General features: G+C 41.6%; 1 protein-coding gene across 5 annotated transcripts in view; it reads left to right on the top strand.

The window, feature by feature from the left end:
- mfrp (membrane frizzled-related protein) overlaps positions 1-17,661 on the top strand; it is a 41,584-nt gene extending 23,923 nt beyond the window's left edge. For 2 of the 5 annotated variants that reach the window (XM_059956984.1, XM_059956985.1), the window contains exons 8-14: positions 1,780-1,902; positions 3,548-3,624; positions 7,512-7,660; positions 8,166-8,296; positions 10,784-10,918; positions 13,861-13,988; positions 15,923-17,661. In XM_059956984.1, the coding sequence (XP_059812967.1) occupies positions 1,780-1,902; positions 3,548-3,624; positions 7,512-7,660; positions 8,166-8,296; positions 10,784-10,918; positions 13,861-13,988; positions 15,923-16,147 (968 nt within the window). In that variant the 3' untranslated portion in view covers positions 16,148-17,661. The remainder of the gene's footprint in view (positions 1-1,779; positions 1,903-3,547; positions 3,625-7,511; positions 7,661-8,165; positions 8,297-10,783; positions 10,919-13,860; positions 13,989-15,922) is intronic. The other 3 variants (XM_059956986.1, XM_059956988.1, XM_059956989.1) reach the window with 2 other exon arrangements.
- The last annotated feature ends 83 nt before the right edge of the window (positions 17,662-17,744 follow it).

Raw genomic sequence — 17,744 nt, 5'->3', positions numbered from 1 at the left:
TGGACTCTCGGCCTCACAGTCTACCTCATTATGATCTCACACTTCATTGTTTCCCTGTCCTACTCTTTTCCAGTAGCTTTTACACTTTATTCTGCATTGTTATTGTTCTAGCTCAATGCACTGTGTAATAATTTGATCTGTATGAACAATATGCAAGTCAAGCTTTTCACTGTAACTTGATACTTGTGACAAAATTAAACCAATTTCGATCTATTTTACAACAGAAATGCTTATCCAGAGTGTTGGGATTACTCATAGTCTGGTCACTGTCTGAATCACTGTTTATTTATGATCATTGTTACTCAGTGTTTCCATAATGTTTGTATTAAGAGTTATTCGTTGTTTTTAAATGTCATTTACTGTGTATTTTAATGTATTAAAGTACAAACATTTACTCATATTTTTCATATTTCAAAATATTTTTGTAATCCAAAGTGTGCTACAGAATGTCTTTGATTCCACATTATTATTTGTTTTCTTTTTGTATCTGCACAGTTTGTTTTTTGCACATTGGTTGTTTGTCTTCTGTTTGGCCTTTTGTTGATTCTATTGTGTTTATTTTTGTATTTACTGTGAATGCCTGCAAGGAAATGAATCTCAGGTTGTGTATGGTGATATATATGTACTTTGATAATAAATTTAGTTTGAACTTTGGAAAATCTCTCAGTGGCCCAGACAACAGTGACTATGAAACCAACCGCTATGAAGTGTGGAGAACCAGGCTGTCCTTGAAAGACAGTCCCATCTCAAGGCTGAAACAAGCAGAGTAGTCTGAGGCATGTGGCCAATGATGTTGGAGTGGTGGAAAATTTGTCAGATTGTGTCTATTTCATTTGCTGTTCAATTTCTTAGAATATTTCAGCAAAGTTAATCAAACATGACATTTCCTCTAGATATCTTTGTATGTTCTTTTACATTCTTAAGTAAGATTTTCATTGTGATTATTGCCACTAATGTTAAGCAACTCTGTATAAAGTAAGCTAACTTTTACTAGTTTTAGGACCTGAAAACAGAGTTACCAATAGGATACTATGAAAGGATATCGGAAGAAGATGGTGACATGCTTCACACAATTCACAAAGCTATTTATTTTACTACTTTCAAATACGATTCTGCTACTATTGGAACTAGTGATTTCCACTTTGGTGTGTGTTGAGCGACCTGGCGCTTTGCTTTCTCCGAGGGAGTTCGTTGAGGTTTCAAGCATAGTGTGCGCCCTGGAGGCCAAGAAACCAAGAGACAGGGTGTGAGCCCGTGATCAGCTCCATTTCTCACTGATTAAAGTTTTGAGCAAAATTGAAATTAGTGAGGATGAGAGCGGAAGGCGAGCGGGTGTTCAGTGCCGTCTGCCTGCGTTTGACTTGTCTCTCACTCGGATGGTGCCAGAGTCCTGGGTCTTGAGCAGGGTCTAATCGATGCAGTTTGTGGATTGGACTCTGTAGTTCATGTTCTGACGTGTTTCAGGTTTCTTTTTTCTATTGCTAGTTTGTGCAATTTTGATCGGGGTGGCCTGCAGTCAATGAAACGACACAGCGCTAAATTAAACTGAACTAAATTGAATATTTCTGGACTTTCAATGACTGTGGGTTGATGTTTTATATTCTGTGTTTTTCACTCATTTTTTTCCCCATTTGCGCAATTTGTTCTTCTTTTGCATGTTGGGTGTTCTGATGTCTTCTTTGAATGTGTTCCATTGTTTCGTGGCTGTGTCGGAAGATGTACCTCAGGGTTGTATACTGCACACGTACTTTGAATCCTGAATCTCTTTTTCTCTTTCAGAAAGCTGTGCCTGGGATGAATTTCTGTGTGATGGGGGCCGGTGTCTTTTCGCCAGCTCTAACTGCAATAATTTTTACGATTGTTTGGACAAGAGCGATGAGGTGAATTGTGCTCAGCATCATGGTAACTACCTTTCTCCTGCACCTATTCTGATGTAAAGTGGTACCAAGGATGTGGTAGATGTCAGAAACATGCCAATTTCTCCACCACTAAAATATTTTGATGGTAAAACAAAAAAAAAAATTGCTTGGTTGCAGCTTCATTAGATCAATGTTGGCTACAGAATGTATCATGAAAGATACAAACTGGATGTGTTTTTTTTTCAGCAAGTTAAGGATTCCTCACTCACTGGTTGAGGGATGCTAGCTGTTTCCAGGTAGTCTGGATTCATTAAGGATAAACGATAACATTCAATGTAAGAGTAAATGAGATAGATAATTGTCCAATTATTTTTTTATTGCCTCCAAGATGACCACAACCTTATCATAGGGCTTGGAGACTTGCATGCCTCAATGACCCAGAGAGCTGTGTTGGCTGGAGTCAGGGACTTGTGATTTGACTCTTGGCAGGGTCACCCATGCCAAACAGGTCAAAGGGTAGAGGCCAGACCAAGAGTGGTCCACCAGTCCTCCAGGTTCGGGGGTTCAGCTCAGGGCTAACATCCCTGATTGTCAAAAACAAAATTGTTAAGGAAACAGCAATGAAGAATCCTTCTACATCCAAGTGTGACGGTATTCCTGAGTCTTCACCCGGGATTTGCATGGTTGACAGTAGTGAAGCTACTGACATAATGAAGGAAGCCCTGAAGACCACCAAGGTCAAGATCAAAATTTAGCCAAGTACAGATAGAGATGGAGGACCTTCATTGCTACCCTAAACACCAGCAGTGTAACAGGCAGGACTACAATTGTTTATTCAGTGTTATGAGTACACACGGTGTTACTCCATAAATAATTATATATTAAAGGACTACTTGGTGTATGATTCTCCAGAGACGATGTACACTCAGCATATGGTGTAGTTGTATATAGTTAGATCCTGATGTATGTGCTACTACAGAGTTATACTTTATTCACAATGAGCATAGTTGGATCCCACATTATGAAGGAAGAGAAAGGGATTCTTTCCACTGGTGTACCTCATGCCGGGCCATACCCTTATTCTCCCCACAACCCCTGTCTAGCTGATTTTGTTCCTAATGAATGGATGAGGACAGGTTGGGGGTACACAATCCCTACACGTGTGTTTTTAAAGATGAAGCTCCACGTTGGTACCTGTCAATTTTGGTAGGGATAATAAGGAAGGGAATGGGAATGGCAGACTGAGAGGAGAATTTTTGTTAACATATGAGGCTGCTCTAAGGCAGACGAAATTAAAAATCTGTCAGTAGAACAAAATAGGGCAGAAATTGAAAGTCTAAAGACAGCAACTTCTTAATTTTCATTTTGAAGTCCACCCCAGGTTACGGCAGGGTTTGCTCCTGGAAACTATTCATAACCCAAACAGGTCACAAGTCAGAAATGCAGCCACAGACCAAGTTCTCACCATGAGAAGATGCCTGGAGCTGATTAATCCATTCCACGTTCCCAAACACTCACTTGCGTGTTTGGAATGTACCTGTTAGGCCTTTGTAAACTGGGGAGGACCTGTATCTACTGTGTTGTGCATTTTCTATTTAATAGAATTTCTCAGTTCATAAACCCCTGACAAGAGATTTTGAGTTTAATAAATTAGTCATTTATTCCTTCTATCCCATTGTTTTGTTTAGATTGTGGAGGGGTTCTGACCACTCTGGAAGGCTCTCTCGCCACTCCCAAACACCCTGAGCAGTATCCACACAGACTGGTATGTAACCATCCACCGACAGATTCTTCACCTGAAGTTATCAACAAGCCCCTTTCCTTTTAAGCAACCCCTTGGGATTATAAAAAATACACACAAAATTCTGCAGATGATGGAAATCTTGAGCCCCATACACAAAATGCTGGAGGAACTCAGCAGGTCAGGCAGCGTCTATGGGAATGAGTAAACAGTCAACAATTTGGTTGAGATGCTTCATCAGGACTGGAAAGGAAGGGGGCCAGAACAAGAAGGTGGAGGGGGAGGGGGATGAGTACAGGTTGGCAGGTGATAGGCCAGACCAGGTGAGGGAGAAGGTGGGTGGGTGGTGGTGGAAGATACAAAGGGCTGAAGAAGAAGAAATCTGATAGAAGACAGTGGACCATGAATTAAAGGGAATGAGGAGGGAAACTGGGGTGGGGGAGGGGGTAATGGCAGGTGAGAGGGTAGCCAGAGTGGGAAAAGAAATTACCACCCACCCACCTTCCCCCTAACCACCTATTACCTGCCAACTTGCACTCCTTCCCCTCTTTCCACACCACCTTATTCTAGTCTCTGCTCCTTTCCTTTCTGGTCCTGATGAAGGGTATTGGTCCAAAATATTGACTCCATAGATGCTGCCTGACCTGCTGAATTCCTCCAGCAGTTTGTGTGTGTCCTTCAGGATTTCCACATCTGCAGAATCTTTTGTATTTCTGACTTGTAGCTTCTTTCACTACTCGCACAAGCTCCATGTGCCTCGATGTTTTGAGCTCATCAATGCCATCCCAAATGGTGCTACAAGATCTGCAAGCCCTTAACCACACATTGCTGAAAGTGCTTTGCTGCAAATTACGGGATTTTGATCTCACTGTTGTGAAAACTAGATAAACATTTGTCTTGTTTTTGTGGCAACCATATAAATATTATTGGATTTTTTGAACGATAAATATTTAACAGTATTACTGGAAAAACTCGCTTCCATGCTTCCTGAAATAATGGTGCAGATCGGCAAGTAGTTTAACATTCAGTCTGAAAACAGCCCTGTGACATTGGATATTCCACATGGTGAGTCAGCCAGATTTAAGAATGGTACTTGAAAATCTAATCTTTTGATACTGAGTTAGAAGCACTACATATTCTGTCCTGTTGGCTATACAGTGACCCTGACTGTTATCAAGCTGTTTGATTGTCAGTGCACCAAAAATGAACCTCTTTTCCAATTCTCAAGGCCAATTGTAGAGCCTGAGATTAAGCAGGATGGAATACTGATTCTGGGATACAGTGACCCGTACTACAAGCTGTCTTTTTACCATTGAGCATCAGTGGAACAGAAGCAAATAGTGACACTTTGTAATACAGAGTATGCTACTAAAATGATCTCCAGATGTTCATGTGTGTTTGATTAATGCATACTGTTTAGTCTACTATTTGTGCAGTTGCTGCTTCTCTTACTGCTAAGTTCTGGTGTATAACTTAACAGAAAGATAAAATTACTGTGTTTATTTTTTTTTACTCCATACCCAAGTATCTTGCTTCTCCTTCCATTTACACATCTAACTAACTGAGTCCATCCCCTTTGCTTTTGAAGTCATTGCTTTTTTGCAGAGGCAGGGTTTCAAGGTTGTTTGCAGAACCAGTCACCATGTGCGTCTGTGCTGTGAGTATTGCAGGCTGTTTAACTATGATAGGTATGGCAATTAAACCGTCATTTCATTCCTAAACCAATGTTTGTAATGGAATATTTTATCCCTGGAGATGTTGTAGAGTAATATAGAGAAGAAATGGACTGCTTCTTCCCTCCCTATCCCAAAAATATTGATGTCAATTGTACTGTTATACAAAAAAGAATTAACTATCCCAGCATAAAGACTGAACTTGGATAACACGTCGGCACTGACTTGTGGCAATAACTGTCCTAGTTTAGAAGTTAAATGCTCTATATTCCTTCCTCTCAACATAAGTTATGGTGGAACTGCAAAGCTTTAATCTGATCTAGGCAATGGGATCCCTTGGGTCTGCCCACTGCGTTCTACTTCACATGCATCGAGTCCTGTGCTGCTGCTTTAGCTAATTTTTTGGTACATTAGCCGCACCTCTCTCAGAATGTCTCTTGGCTTTCCTCATTGAACCAGAGCTGATCCCACAGCTTGATTTCTATGATGGATCGAGAGGTTTGCCAGGCAAGTTGTGGTGAAATATATCTGTGCTGTTGCTGCCATTCCACTGCGACTCATGGATATCCTGCTTTGAGCCTTTCCCAGTTAGCATGGGGGCAGTGCCATATAATATGAAGTGGGGGTGGCCTCGGAGTATCTCCACAAGGACTGTGCGTTGGGCATTCCTACTAGATCCCCCATAAATAGATGCATCTGCTATGGGAAGCTCAAGCTCAAATATGTTTAATCCAGTCTAGAATGTCAAAACCCAGACTGTCCACTTCACTCAGTAGATGTTGCCTGACCTGTCGAGTTCCTCCAGCATTTTTTGTTTCTTCAGATTCCAGCAGCTGGAGTCTTTCAGTCTTTTATCTCTTGCGGTAGCGAGATAGCGGCGGAGCCAGCAACGTGCTTCAGGCTGTTCCCTGCAGATTCACTCGTTAGTACTATACTGTGTAATGATCTGATCTGTATGAACAGTATGCAAGACCAGGTTTTTGCTGTACTTCAGCACACGTGACTATAATCCATTTCATTCACTACCTGTCTGGCAGCTGTCTCTCAAGACTTGGCCACCATTAGTAACGATGCCACTGGGCCAGCCTTGGTAATGGACACTGATGTATGCCACCTGGGGTATATTCTATGCCCATGCTGTTTTTTAGTGCTTCTTTCAGGTGTTGTTCAAAGCAGAAGTACAGTGATTAAATCTGCTGAAGGAGGACAGCAAGGCGGCAATTGCAAAGCAGCTTTCTTGCCTGTGTTTGACCTTGATACTGTGAAACTCCACTTGGCTTGGAGCAAATATTGAAATGCACAGGGCTGCTCTTTCCTTCCTGTACTTTACTCTAAGGGGGCTGCCTTGCTGGTGAAACTGGATGTACCAAGAGATTGTGATAGAGGGGTTTTGAATGTTGCCTGCAAGGTATAATTCTGTATGTATGACTAGAATATGGGACATTTCTCCAGATGTTCATTAAGGTTTTGAAAGGAGATCTGGGTTGGAAGCAACATTGCCATCTCCAAGCAAAGTGATCACTCTGCTTTTGCGCTTTAGTGTGATGGTTCAAAAGGAGTTAAGAGTCAACCGTATTCCTACAACGTTTTCCTCCCTTAAAGGCATTTGTGTACCAGATGGACTTTTACAATCCAGTAGTTTTGTTATTACCATCACTGAAACTTAATTCTAAGAAGTCTGTGGTGAAATTTGAACTTGTCTGTACATTACTAGTCTTCAAATTTTACCACTGTGCTGCTACTCTAGAATATGATATGCAATCTAATTTCAAGAAAAAGATATTTTCCCACTGTGCCTTGACATTCCATATAATTAAATGTCTAACTCTGGCACATCTCTTTCTAAGTGTAAGTGGTGACTGGAATGGCCTCAGTTCATGAATAGAGTCATAGAGCTCTACAGCACCGAAACAGGCCCTTCAGCCCATCTAGTCCATACTGAACTGTTATTCTGCCAGGTTCCATTGAGCTGCACCCAGACCATAGCCCTCCATACCCCTCCCATCTATGTACCTCTCCAAACTTCGCAATCAAACCCGCATCCACCCCTTCCACCAGCAGCTCGTTTCACACTTACACCACTCCCTGTGTGAAGAAGTTTTCCCTCAGGGTTCCCTTAAACATTTCACTTTTCACCTTTAACCTATGGCCCCTAGTGCGAGTTGTCACACAACCTAATGAATGGTTTAATCCTACAGGCAATAAAATGATTAATTCTTGTGTTCTGGCGTTGTCTAGATGTGTGTATGGCACATCTCAGTTCCTCAGGGTCATGTGGTCCAGCTGCTGTTTCACAACTTCAGCCTGGAGGCTGCTGCCGACTGTCGATCCAACTTTGTGGAGGTGCATGACCAAGCCAGCAGTAGTCCCAGCACACTAATGGGCAGGTAATGAGTTCAAATGACCTAAAAGGTGCAATTGAGAGGTGTAGTAGTGACCCGCCATGGAGCAAAGAGCCGACATCAGTGTGGCAAGGCCAATGTGACAAGCATCCACTTTTAAACTGACCACTCATAGGAATTCTCCACGTTCAGATGGGGAACAGATTGTCCACAAATGAGTTGATGTGCTGTCCCGGATGGGGATGGGGGGGGGGGGTTGGATTGGAATTATTTCTCTTTCTCCTCCAAGTAATATCTTGTAAATTGAAAAGTTGCTCAGAAGGACAAGTGAAACACGGGTAGCCCCAGAGTCTCCTAACACCAACTTACCCTGGGTAGGTCAGTGGGGGGGGGGGGGGGAGAGATGGTGGGGGTGAAGGAGAGGTACAGACAGTGGTTGATAGAGGTGGAGAGAAGCATTACCGTTAAAGAATTCTCAGCTGCTTAAGACTAAATGGGCAAAAAAACTGGAAGCAAAAGGTCAAGTTTAACTGATCCTTTTCTTTTAAAGATACTGTGGGGACTCCTTCCCTCCAACTCTGACATCCCCCCAACATGAGATGTTGGTTCTGTTTGTGGCTGATGGTGCAGACTCCGATGTGGGGTTCTTTGCCACCTACGAGGCTGTCAATAGAAGTGAGGGTAAGAAATACTGCTTCATCTTCATCTTTCTTGCATTCAAAGAAGCCTTGTGCAGTAATATTTATTAATTAATTCTATTTAATATTTTGATATACTTGGCTCTGCAAGTCGAAGTTTCTCTCAGAACTGCAACACTGATATGTAATGTTTACTTTCACCCTCCGAGGTGACTGCAGATGTGGGTTGCACAATACCTTGTACCAGTGCGCCTGCTACACCACTGAGTGAGATCGTGGCTGAAATTCTACGAAGTTAAGTTCCTGCCTGATCCCATGACCTATTTTGTAACCAAGGAGGCAGGATTACAGACAGGTTCTGTGCCTCTTTAAGGCAGAGAGTCCGACAAGATAGTTTAAAGTTATAACAAATTTGATTAATAAACAGCAGTTTTGTTAAAAACCTTGTACCTAGAGGGGCAAGTCATTTTTCATATAAAATACAGCTCCTGAGTTATCAACAGGCCAAGTAAAGTGTAATTAAGTGTGTTAGGTAAAGTTACACCACCAGTATAATAATGCACATCCGTGTCTAAAGTTTACATGAAACTTAAAACTAACCATACAAATGTCACAAGCTCAAGCTAAGGAAAATGAGCTAAATAAAAGGTTAAAGTAGTGACTCAAAGACCAATACAGTCCTGCAATATTCTAAAGGAGTTCACGCCTCACACAGGTACACTAAAATAAATCGAGCAAAAGAATCAGCAATGCTGCTACTTGCCTCCCCTGGCCCAAGCATGTGTGGAGACACGCTTTTAAGGTCACCTGGGAGGAAGGTCCCACACTATTTTCTCTCCTGCAAGAAATAACAGGCACAATCCTCTGTTCCACCTGGCTACAATATCATTAGTTTGATCGACACCACTTGTGGATTGGATTCTGCAGTTCACGTTGTGATGTGTTTCTGATTTCTGGTCACTTTTTTTCTCATTGCTATCTTGTGCAACTTTGATCGGGGCAGACTGAATCGGCAGCCTGAGTTAATGAATGACACAGCGCTAGATGGAACTGAACTGAGTTAAATTGAATATGCCTGGACTCTTTCAATGACTTTGGGGTTGGTGATTTATATTCTGTTTTTTTTTGCTTTTCTTTTCCCTGTTTGCATGTTTTCCTTTGAACGGGTTCCATGGTTTTCTTTGTTTCGTGGCTGTCTGTGGGGAACATGAATCTCAGGGTTGTACAGTAAAGTGAATACATACTTTGATAATAAATGATCTTTGAATCTATTACCATGTTGTTTTACTATTAAGTTTTGACTTCCCTCTAGTTTTCCACGAATTCCCCTTCTCCAATATATCTCACATTTTTTTATAAAGGAAAGCAAGTCAAAGAGGGAAAATAGAAATGGAGAAAGATTTTATTTTAAGCTGCTTTTTTTTTTGTCCATCCATTTCACCATCTCAAGACATTCTAGAAATTTTCAGTCATTAAAGTACTATTGAAGTGTGGACATTTTTCAACAGTGGGCTAGACTTCATTCTGGATGTTTTCAGAAGGAATTAAACAGCTGACAGCTTGGGTATTAAAGCCAGAGGATGACATGACAAAGGCTTCAAAGTTCAATGAGCTGGAGGAACAGAAATACAAAATGTGTATTTCTAGTCCTTTTACTTTTGAATCATTTATGTCAGTAATTTATTATTACTTGGCTTGACTCAGAATACAACATTCTTATTGATGCCAGGATTTTCCATTCACATTTTATGTTACTTGGGAGCAAATCAAGTTGTATATATTCTGCCTAGAAGCTGTGAGGGTCTGATCAAAAGTTCAAAGTAAATTTGTTATCAAGCTACATGTAGATCACCATATATAACCCTGAGATTCATTTTCTTGCAGGTATTCACAGTAAATCCAAGAAACACAATAGAATCAATGAAAGACCGCACCCAACAGGGTGGGCAAACGACCAATAAGCAAAAGGCAACAAACTGTGCAAATAAAAAAGAAAAAAAAAGCAATAAATCGAGAACTTGAGATGATGAGCCCTTGAAAGTGAGGCCATAGGTAGTTGGAACAGTTCGGTGATGGGGGAGTGAAGTTATCCCCTTTGGTTCAAGAACGTGATGGTTGAGGGGTAATAACTGTCCCTGAACCTGGTGGTGCAGCTCCCGAAGCTCCAGTACCACCTTCCTGATGGTAGCAGCAAGAGGAGAGCATGGCCTGGATGGTGGGGGTCCACCATGATAATGGATGCTGCTTTCCTGCAACAGTGCTCTGTGTCAATGTGCTCAGTGGTGGGGAGGGCTTTACACATGATGGACCGGGCTATATCCATTACTTTTTTGTAGGATTTACCATTCAAGCACATGGTGTTTCCTTAACAGGCCATGATGCATCCAGTCAATATACTCTTCGCCACACATCAACAGAGGTTTGTGAAAGTTTTAGATGACATGCCGAATCTTTGCAGACTTCTAAGGAAGTAGAGTCGCTGCCGTGCTTTCTTTGTAATGCCATTCTTTCTTGTTATTTTTTTTCTCAGTGACGTGTAGTCCTCATGAGTTCAGCTGTATAAACGGGCAGTGTGAAGCGATGCAGTGGGTGTGTGATGGCTGGAGTGACTGCTCAGATGGGAGTGATGAAATGAACTGCACTGATGTCACACATCTTCCTTATGGTATGTGCGTGTGAGGATCTTAAATGGTATTAGGACACACAACTGCCCAATCAACTTAGTAATTCTGGACAAGACCAAGATCCATGTCGTTCATATTTGCATTCCTAACACCAGTTAGAATTATCAACTATCATAGAGTCAGTCTCAATCAATTTGCATAAAGGAGGCACTGTCTCAAAGTTTCAGCAACTAGATTTGATCCTGATGTCCAGTGCTTTCTGTTTGCTTGTTTTCCTTATGCCCGCATGGTTTCTTCTGGTTTCCTCCCACTTCCTGATCAAGTCTACGACCCTGTGCAGCCTCTTTCAGTCCCACATATTGGAGCCTCCATACTGGGCAGTGATGCTGTGTCCACTGACGTTTGTAGAAATTTACTATGGTGTCTATGGTTATGTACCAAATCTCTTCAAACTCCTAACGAAGCACAAGACCCTGGCATGCCTTCTTTGTGATTGTATCAATGTGTTGGAGCTAGGTTAGATACTGAGTGGATATCATAGTTTCTGGTTCCTCCCATGATACTACACCTACCACATTGCCATGAGTCAATGTTCTGTCTCTTTGTTTATAAGTTTATTTTACAAGCTAAATATGTGGATAAATTAACTTGTTTATTTAGTTAACTCATACTCGGGAGATGCAAATGACTGCAGTTGCTGGAATCTGGAGCCAGAAAGACAAACTCAGTGGGTCAGGTAGCATCTGCTGAGGCAGAGAAATGGTTGATGTTTAAGCCGAGATTCTCTGTGTAGAATATCAACCATTACTTTGCTTCCATGCATTCTGCCGAAGCTGCCAAGCTCTTCCAGCAGTTTTTTTTTTTTTTTGGCGCTCCTCAATGGACTAAGGCTACTAATAAACCAGAGAAAGTGTAATTCAAATCTCAGTAGGTGAGCTTTCAATCAAACCCAGTGACTAAAGATTAAAAATAATACATTTTTCTCAGTTTGTAAGTTGTTGGTGATGTAATTCCTGGACCATTTATCAATTGCTAGTCTGCTCTGAGTTACCTGAACTCCTCTTGGTCAGTAGTACAGTCTTGGGTATAGTAATTTTATGTATAGCACTGAACTGCTGCACTAGGAAAAACAAATTTCATGACATATGTGAGTGATGATAAACCTGTTTCTGATACGAGTCTCCATTGTGGACTGAGAGTGGGAAGGGGAATCGTGGTTGGGAAAAGGGGAAGGGAGAGGGGAGGGAGCAGGAAGCGCCAGAGAGACATTCTGTAATGATCACTAAACCAATTGTCTAGAATCAAATGACCTTGGTGCCTCAGCACACCCCCCCACCCTAGCACTCTTTTCCTGCCACCTGTCCCACACCCCACCTGCGACGCTCCACCCTCACTATTCCCAGCATCCTTTGCTCCCACCAGATTTACAAACTCGCTCTCTATCCATGTTGACAGATACAATACTGTGCAGAGGTCTTAGGCACCTGAGCTTATATATATATATGTGCCTTAGATTTTGCACAGTACTGTAGATCCACTGGAGTTGCAATTAACCCCTGCATATAGTGAAAGAAGAGTATCAGAATCCTGCTTCCCAACACCATTCAATATCTCCAACTTGACTGTTGGATGCAGATGTTGGCTATAAGTCAATTAAATTTGATATGGTGTTTCTGATTTGGAACAGCTTGCACGTGGGTGCCTCAAAGACACAAGTGCCACCGGGACGGAGAGCAACCTGGAAATGTTGGTCACTAGAGGTTAACATCGGGCTTTGATAATTCTTATAGGGCTTCAAGTATCTTTTTTAGAATTTCTATTTTCAAACTATATTGAGAACCTTATTATTTATTTCTTTGTACCTAGAAGTTTAGACATTTTTCACTCATTTGCCCCGAGTTCCCTTTGCCACTGCCTCCAACTCAAAGGTGAATTTTAGCTGAATGGCTCAACATCATCCCAGGAATTAGGTAAGGTAAGGGAGAAATACAAAGAGATCTAGGAGTCCTTGTTCATCGGTCACTGAAGGTGAATGAGCAAGTGCAGCAGGTAGTGAAGGCAGCTAATGGAATGTAGGCCTTTATTACAAAGGGAATTGAGTACAAGAGCAAGGAAATCCTCTTGCATTTGTACAGAGCCCTGGTGAGACCACACCTGGAGTATTGTGTACAGTTTTGGTCTCCAGGGTTAAGGAAGGACATCCTGGCTGTAGAAGAAGTGCAGCGTAGATTCACGAGGTTAATTCCTGGGATGTCTGGACTGTCTTACGCAGGGAGGTTAGAGAGACTGGGCTTGTATACGCTGGAATTAAGGAGATTGAGAGGGGATCTGATTGAAATATATAAGATTATTAAGGGATTGGACAAGATAGAGGCAGGAAATATGGTCCAGATGCTGGGAGAGTCCAGTACCAGAGGGCATGGTTTGAGAATAAGGGGTAGGTCATTTAGGACAGAGTTAAGGAAAAACTTCTTCTCCCAGAGAGTTGTGGGGGTCTGGAATGCACTGCCTCAGAAGGCAGTGGAGGCCAATTCTCTGGATACTTTCAAGAAGGAGCTAGATAGGTATCTTATGGATAGGGGAATCAAGGGATATGGGGACAAGGCAGGAACTGGGTATTGATAGTAGATGATCAGCCATGATCTCAGAATGGCGGTGCAGGCTCGAAGGGCCGAATGGTCTACTTCTGCACCTATTGTCTATTGAATTCTCTTGTACCCATGCAGACTAGCTGCTCTTCTTGTCTTTATCAGTTTGCATGATAAGGTTATCCGTAATGGTTATACTGTGGGGTTGAAATGTCCTAGTAATCCAGTATGGAGACCTCAGTCAACCTGACATCCTCTCATCAATAGTCATTCTCAGCAGTGTAGAGGTGCTCAGGAGGAAGGTGGTCACAGAAATTTATGCAGCTATCTCATAACATCAAAATGTGATTTTTTTTCCCCAAGCCAACCATAACTATTTTGCTTCTCTTTTCCAGAACCTGCCTGTGAGAAGATTGAGGTGGAGATGTGCCACGGACTGAGTTATAATGAAACTTCATTCCCCAATATCTGGCTTGGAATTCCAGATCAGAGAAGTGCTATTTCTACCCTGAAGGACTACAAGGTAAGAAAAATAACAGCTATCCCTACCGTACCTGCTGATGTGACAATGGGTGCAGAGCAGAATTTTCAATATAAAATAATGGTCCTCTAGTCTACCCATTAGTGTCAAAATGCACAGCTGTTAGTACTTCAACTTTTTCTTAACCTCTGAAGTGCACTGAGTTAGTTGACTTTGAGCTTGACCTAGAACAGTAATGCTGAATTGATAATTTTAGCTCCCAGCACACTGAAGAGAAACAAAAATGTGTATTAGAATTGTCTGTGTGTTAAAGAGTAATGGGTCTTGGCAGGGGAAATTGAAATGCCAGGGTGCTCCCTTTATGCAGGGAGAAGAAGTAAGTTAGGCAATACCTCAAAGTAACATCACATCATCAGCAAGGAGTTGTAGGAGAGTCTGTCTTTCAAATGCCTAGGGACATAATGAAATGTTACACCGGCTTACCCTGAGGACAATATGAAATGTGGATGAAGTATTCAATCTTGCCTGCCATGGATGCAATGTCAGGAAAATCGGTACAAGCACACCTTGCTATTCAGAGACACCTCCATTTTCACATCTCTAAAGTTATTCCCTCAGGTGCTGCTGCCCTTGCTGGCCTGGGGGACTGAGAGTTTCAGGTATATTGCTTCATCTCTTCATTTGGAAAAAACAGAATAAGAGATGTGAGTCAGGTTAAGAAAAAGTTTCTAGAGTAGATGGGATTCAAAGTTAGTAAGCAGTAGACCACCCTGAGATTCAATTTTCCCACAGCCAGCCATGAAACAAAGAACCATGGAACCCATTCAAAGAAAAAAACATCACCCACTACCCTATGCATTTAAAAAAAAAACAAATCGCACTAATGGCAACAAAAAAAAAAACAAAAAACAAAAACACAGAGCGTATTTCAGTTCAGTTTGGTGTTCATTATCTGTAGGCCACACCAATTCAAAATCACCCAAATTTTTAAAAAGTAGCAACAAAGAAAAGGAGTGACCAGAAACTAGAACACAACATAAATGTAAATTTTAAAGATTTCAAGGGTACATTTAATGCCAGAGAAATGTATACAGTAAACACCCTGAAATTCTTTTTCTTCAAACCAACCGTGAAAACAGAGGAGTGCCCCAAAGAATGAATAGCATTTAAACGTTAGAACCCCAAAGCACCCCCCCAGCTCTCCCCTCCCACGCATAAGCAACAAAGCAATGATCCTCCCCCTCCCTCACCAGCAAAAAAGCATCAGTACCCCCCACTGAGCACTCAAGCGTGCAAAGCATCAATGAGGACACAGACTGGTAGTACCCCAAAAGACTACTCGTTCACTCGGTCCACAATCCACAGCCGCGTTGATTAAACCTTGCGCTGGCACCATCCGCCGACAGCTTCACAGGAGAGAGTGATCACTCAGTGTACGGACCTTCCCTCGGGGTCAGCAAGTGAGGGAGAGCGAGAGGCCACCATGTGCAGATACCTTTCTCTGGCAGCAACAAGCAAAGCTTGTTACAGCACTGAATATCCACTCACCCTCCACAATAATTTCAGTCTTCCTTGGTGTATTATTTAATGTATCAAATGTTAGTTAGGAGGGTTAATCTTGGCTTGTAGGTTACAGAATCAAGTGGAAAATGGGAGCTCTGTAACCTTGGGCAGTAATGATTTCAAACAGTGAAGCAAGATTATTCTGAGTGACTCTGAGGATTTGCTAAGGTGGTAAGATCTTGTTCCCACCTAGATACTAATCCAGATTCTTTCAGTGGGGCAAATGATGTTGCAAATTCATTGTTTTATGCAGTTTATTTGTGCTTCTTGGCTTCACATTCTTGTCATCTTCCTGCTGGATGGTTTGGTTTTGATTCCTTCAGACAAGATCCAGTTCTAATGATTCTGATCTGCTCTGACCATTTGTAACTTGGCAGTCTCAACACTAACGGCCCACTCTCTTATTTTAACAGCTCCTGATGGGCTTGGTTTGCTATGAGAAGCTTCGCCTGCTGACTTGCAGCATCTTTGTGCCCAAATGCACATGGGATGGTGGTGTCGTACCACCTTGCCAGTCTCTCTGCCTGTCTGCTGAAAAACAATGTCAGCACTCACTGGAGTCTTTGGGCATAATATGGCCTTTTAACTGCAACCTTTTTCCAGATTCTGATGACCCCATTGAATGTGTGAGACCTTAGATAAAAAAAGGTAACATCCCAATCCAGTCCAAATCTACATCCACCATGGCTCCAGGAATACAAATTATTTTAACTGCAACTTAAGAACGTCAGCATCTGGGGAACTATATGAACAAGTTTCATTAAGTGCTAACTATGCATTTCTTTATTAATGAACTTGTACACCAGGTGAAGTTCTATTGCTTTTTTGCCAAGACAAAGACTATCTTGACGGCCTGAGTGGCCTTAAGGTTGGACGTTGATGGGTGGATCATTCACACCTACTGTAAAATAGGAATACATGTGGTGGAACACTAACTTTTGGTTTGAGGCAGTGCAAACTACAGGAAAAGTTTTCAGAAAGCTATTTATATTCCAAAACAAGAACATATTTTGCAGTTATGAAGACTCCCTGAGATGGAAATTCTAACTTGTGTAAAAACTCATGCAAATGTAGGCTTACCAGGTGGTCCATTGTCAAATTGTGCTTGGCTCCCAGACTGTGATGTCCCGGCATGTACAAAGTCCCTTAGTCCGTGATCTCCTATCATTGAATTCCATAAAGATCACAGGAGAAACATTGATGGTTGTGGTGTGAGGGGTAAATATGACTGTTGAGAAAGTAAGATGACAGTTGATTAATACTTCAAAGATGTAAATGGAATCAGTTTGTAATTATGTTGTTTAGATGGGTTTTCAGTCTCTGTATAAACTGTTTACTTTCAGTATTTATATTCCCAAAATCACCTGATAGTCATAGAAAAGCACAGCACAGAAACAGGCCCTTCAGCCCATCTAGTCTGCACTGATCCATTTAAACTGCCTACTCCCATTGACTTGGACCGGGACCATAGCCCTTCAAAGTCCTACCATCCATGTACCTATCCAAACTTCTCTTAAACATCTATTCCAATGGGGTAGGGGGAGGAATCTTATCGACCCTGTGCACACGCCTCCTTGGCCAAATGATGCCCCATATATTTACATGATTTCGAGTTACATGGAGTGCCAAACTGGCGTAATGGCCTCCCATGTATCATCAGGACACTCAAATGAGTTGCCTCAGATTCAGCAGATGAATTCCCAACCTAGTCCAGTACCAAGCTACACAGACCAGGGAGGTTATGGGTTTGATACAAAGCCAGCATGGAGTCAGCTCATGTATATGAAGAGTGATAACTTGTCTTTGGTTATGTAAGAAGTTAGTATCATTAGGAAGAAATAGAAGAAAATTGTGGAAAATGGTGAAGTAACAGACAGATTGACAAAAACTATTTTTAACACCTTATAATATTCAGTGCAAATGAGCTGTATCACATAAGCACATATAATTTCACCAAATTATGTAACTGATTCAATTTAAATACATAAATGATTTATTTTAGTGGAGTTCAGTTACTGTCCACTTTTACTTACAGCTGTATTTATAATTTTGATATCCTTTATACTGTCAAATAAAATAATTTAGAAAGTACTTGCATTTATATGAAAATCTGCAAGTGTTGCAATTCTAAAACAATAAATAGTGTTTTCAATCTGAAATCTCAACTTTGCGCAGTTGCTACCTGACCTGCTGATTGGTAAGGTCACTGATTGGTTTGCACTAACGTAAGGTCTT

The sequence above is a fragment of the Hypanus sabinus genome, chromosome X2 (assembly GCF_030144855.1).
Source record: "Hypanus sabinus isolate sHypSab1 chromosome X2, sHypSab1.hap1, whole genome shotgun sequence".
NCBI classification, from domain to species: Eukaryota; Metazoa; Chordata; class Chondrichthyes; order Myliobatiformes; family Dasyatidae; genus Hypanus; species Hypanus sabinus.
Note: the sequence above shows the minus strand (reverse complement) of the source record. Positions and strands in the feature narration are given on the sequence as shown.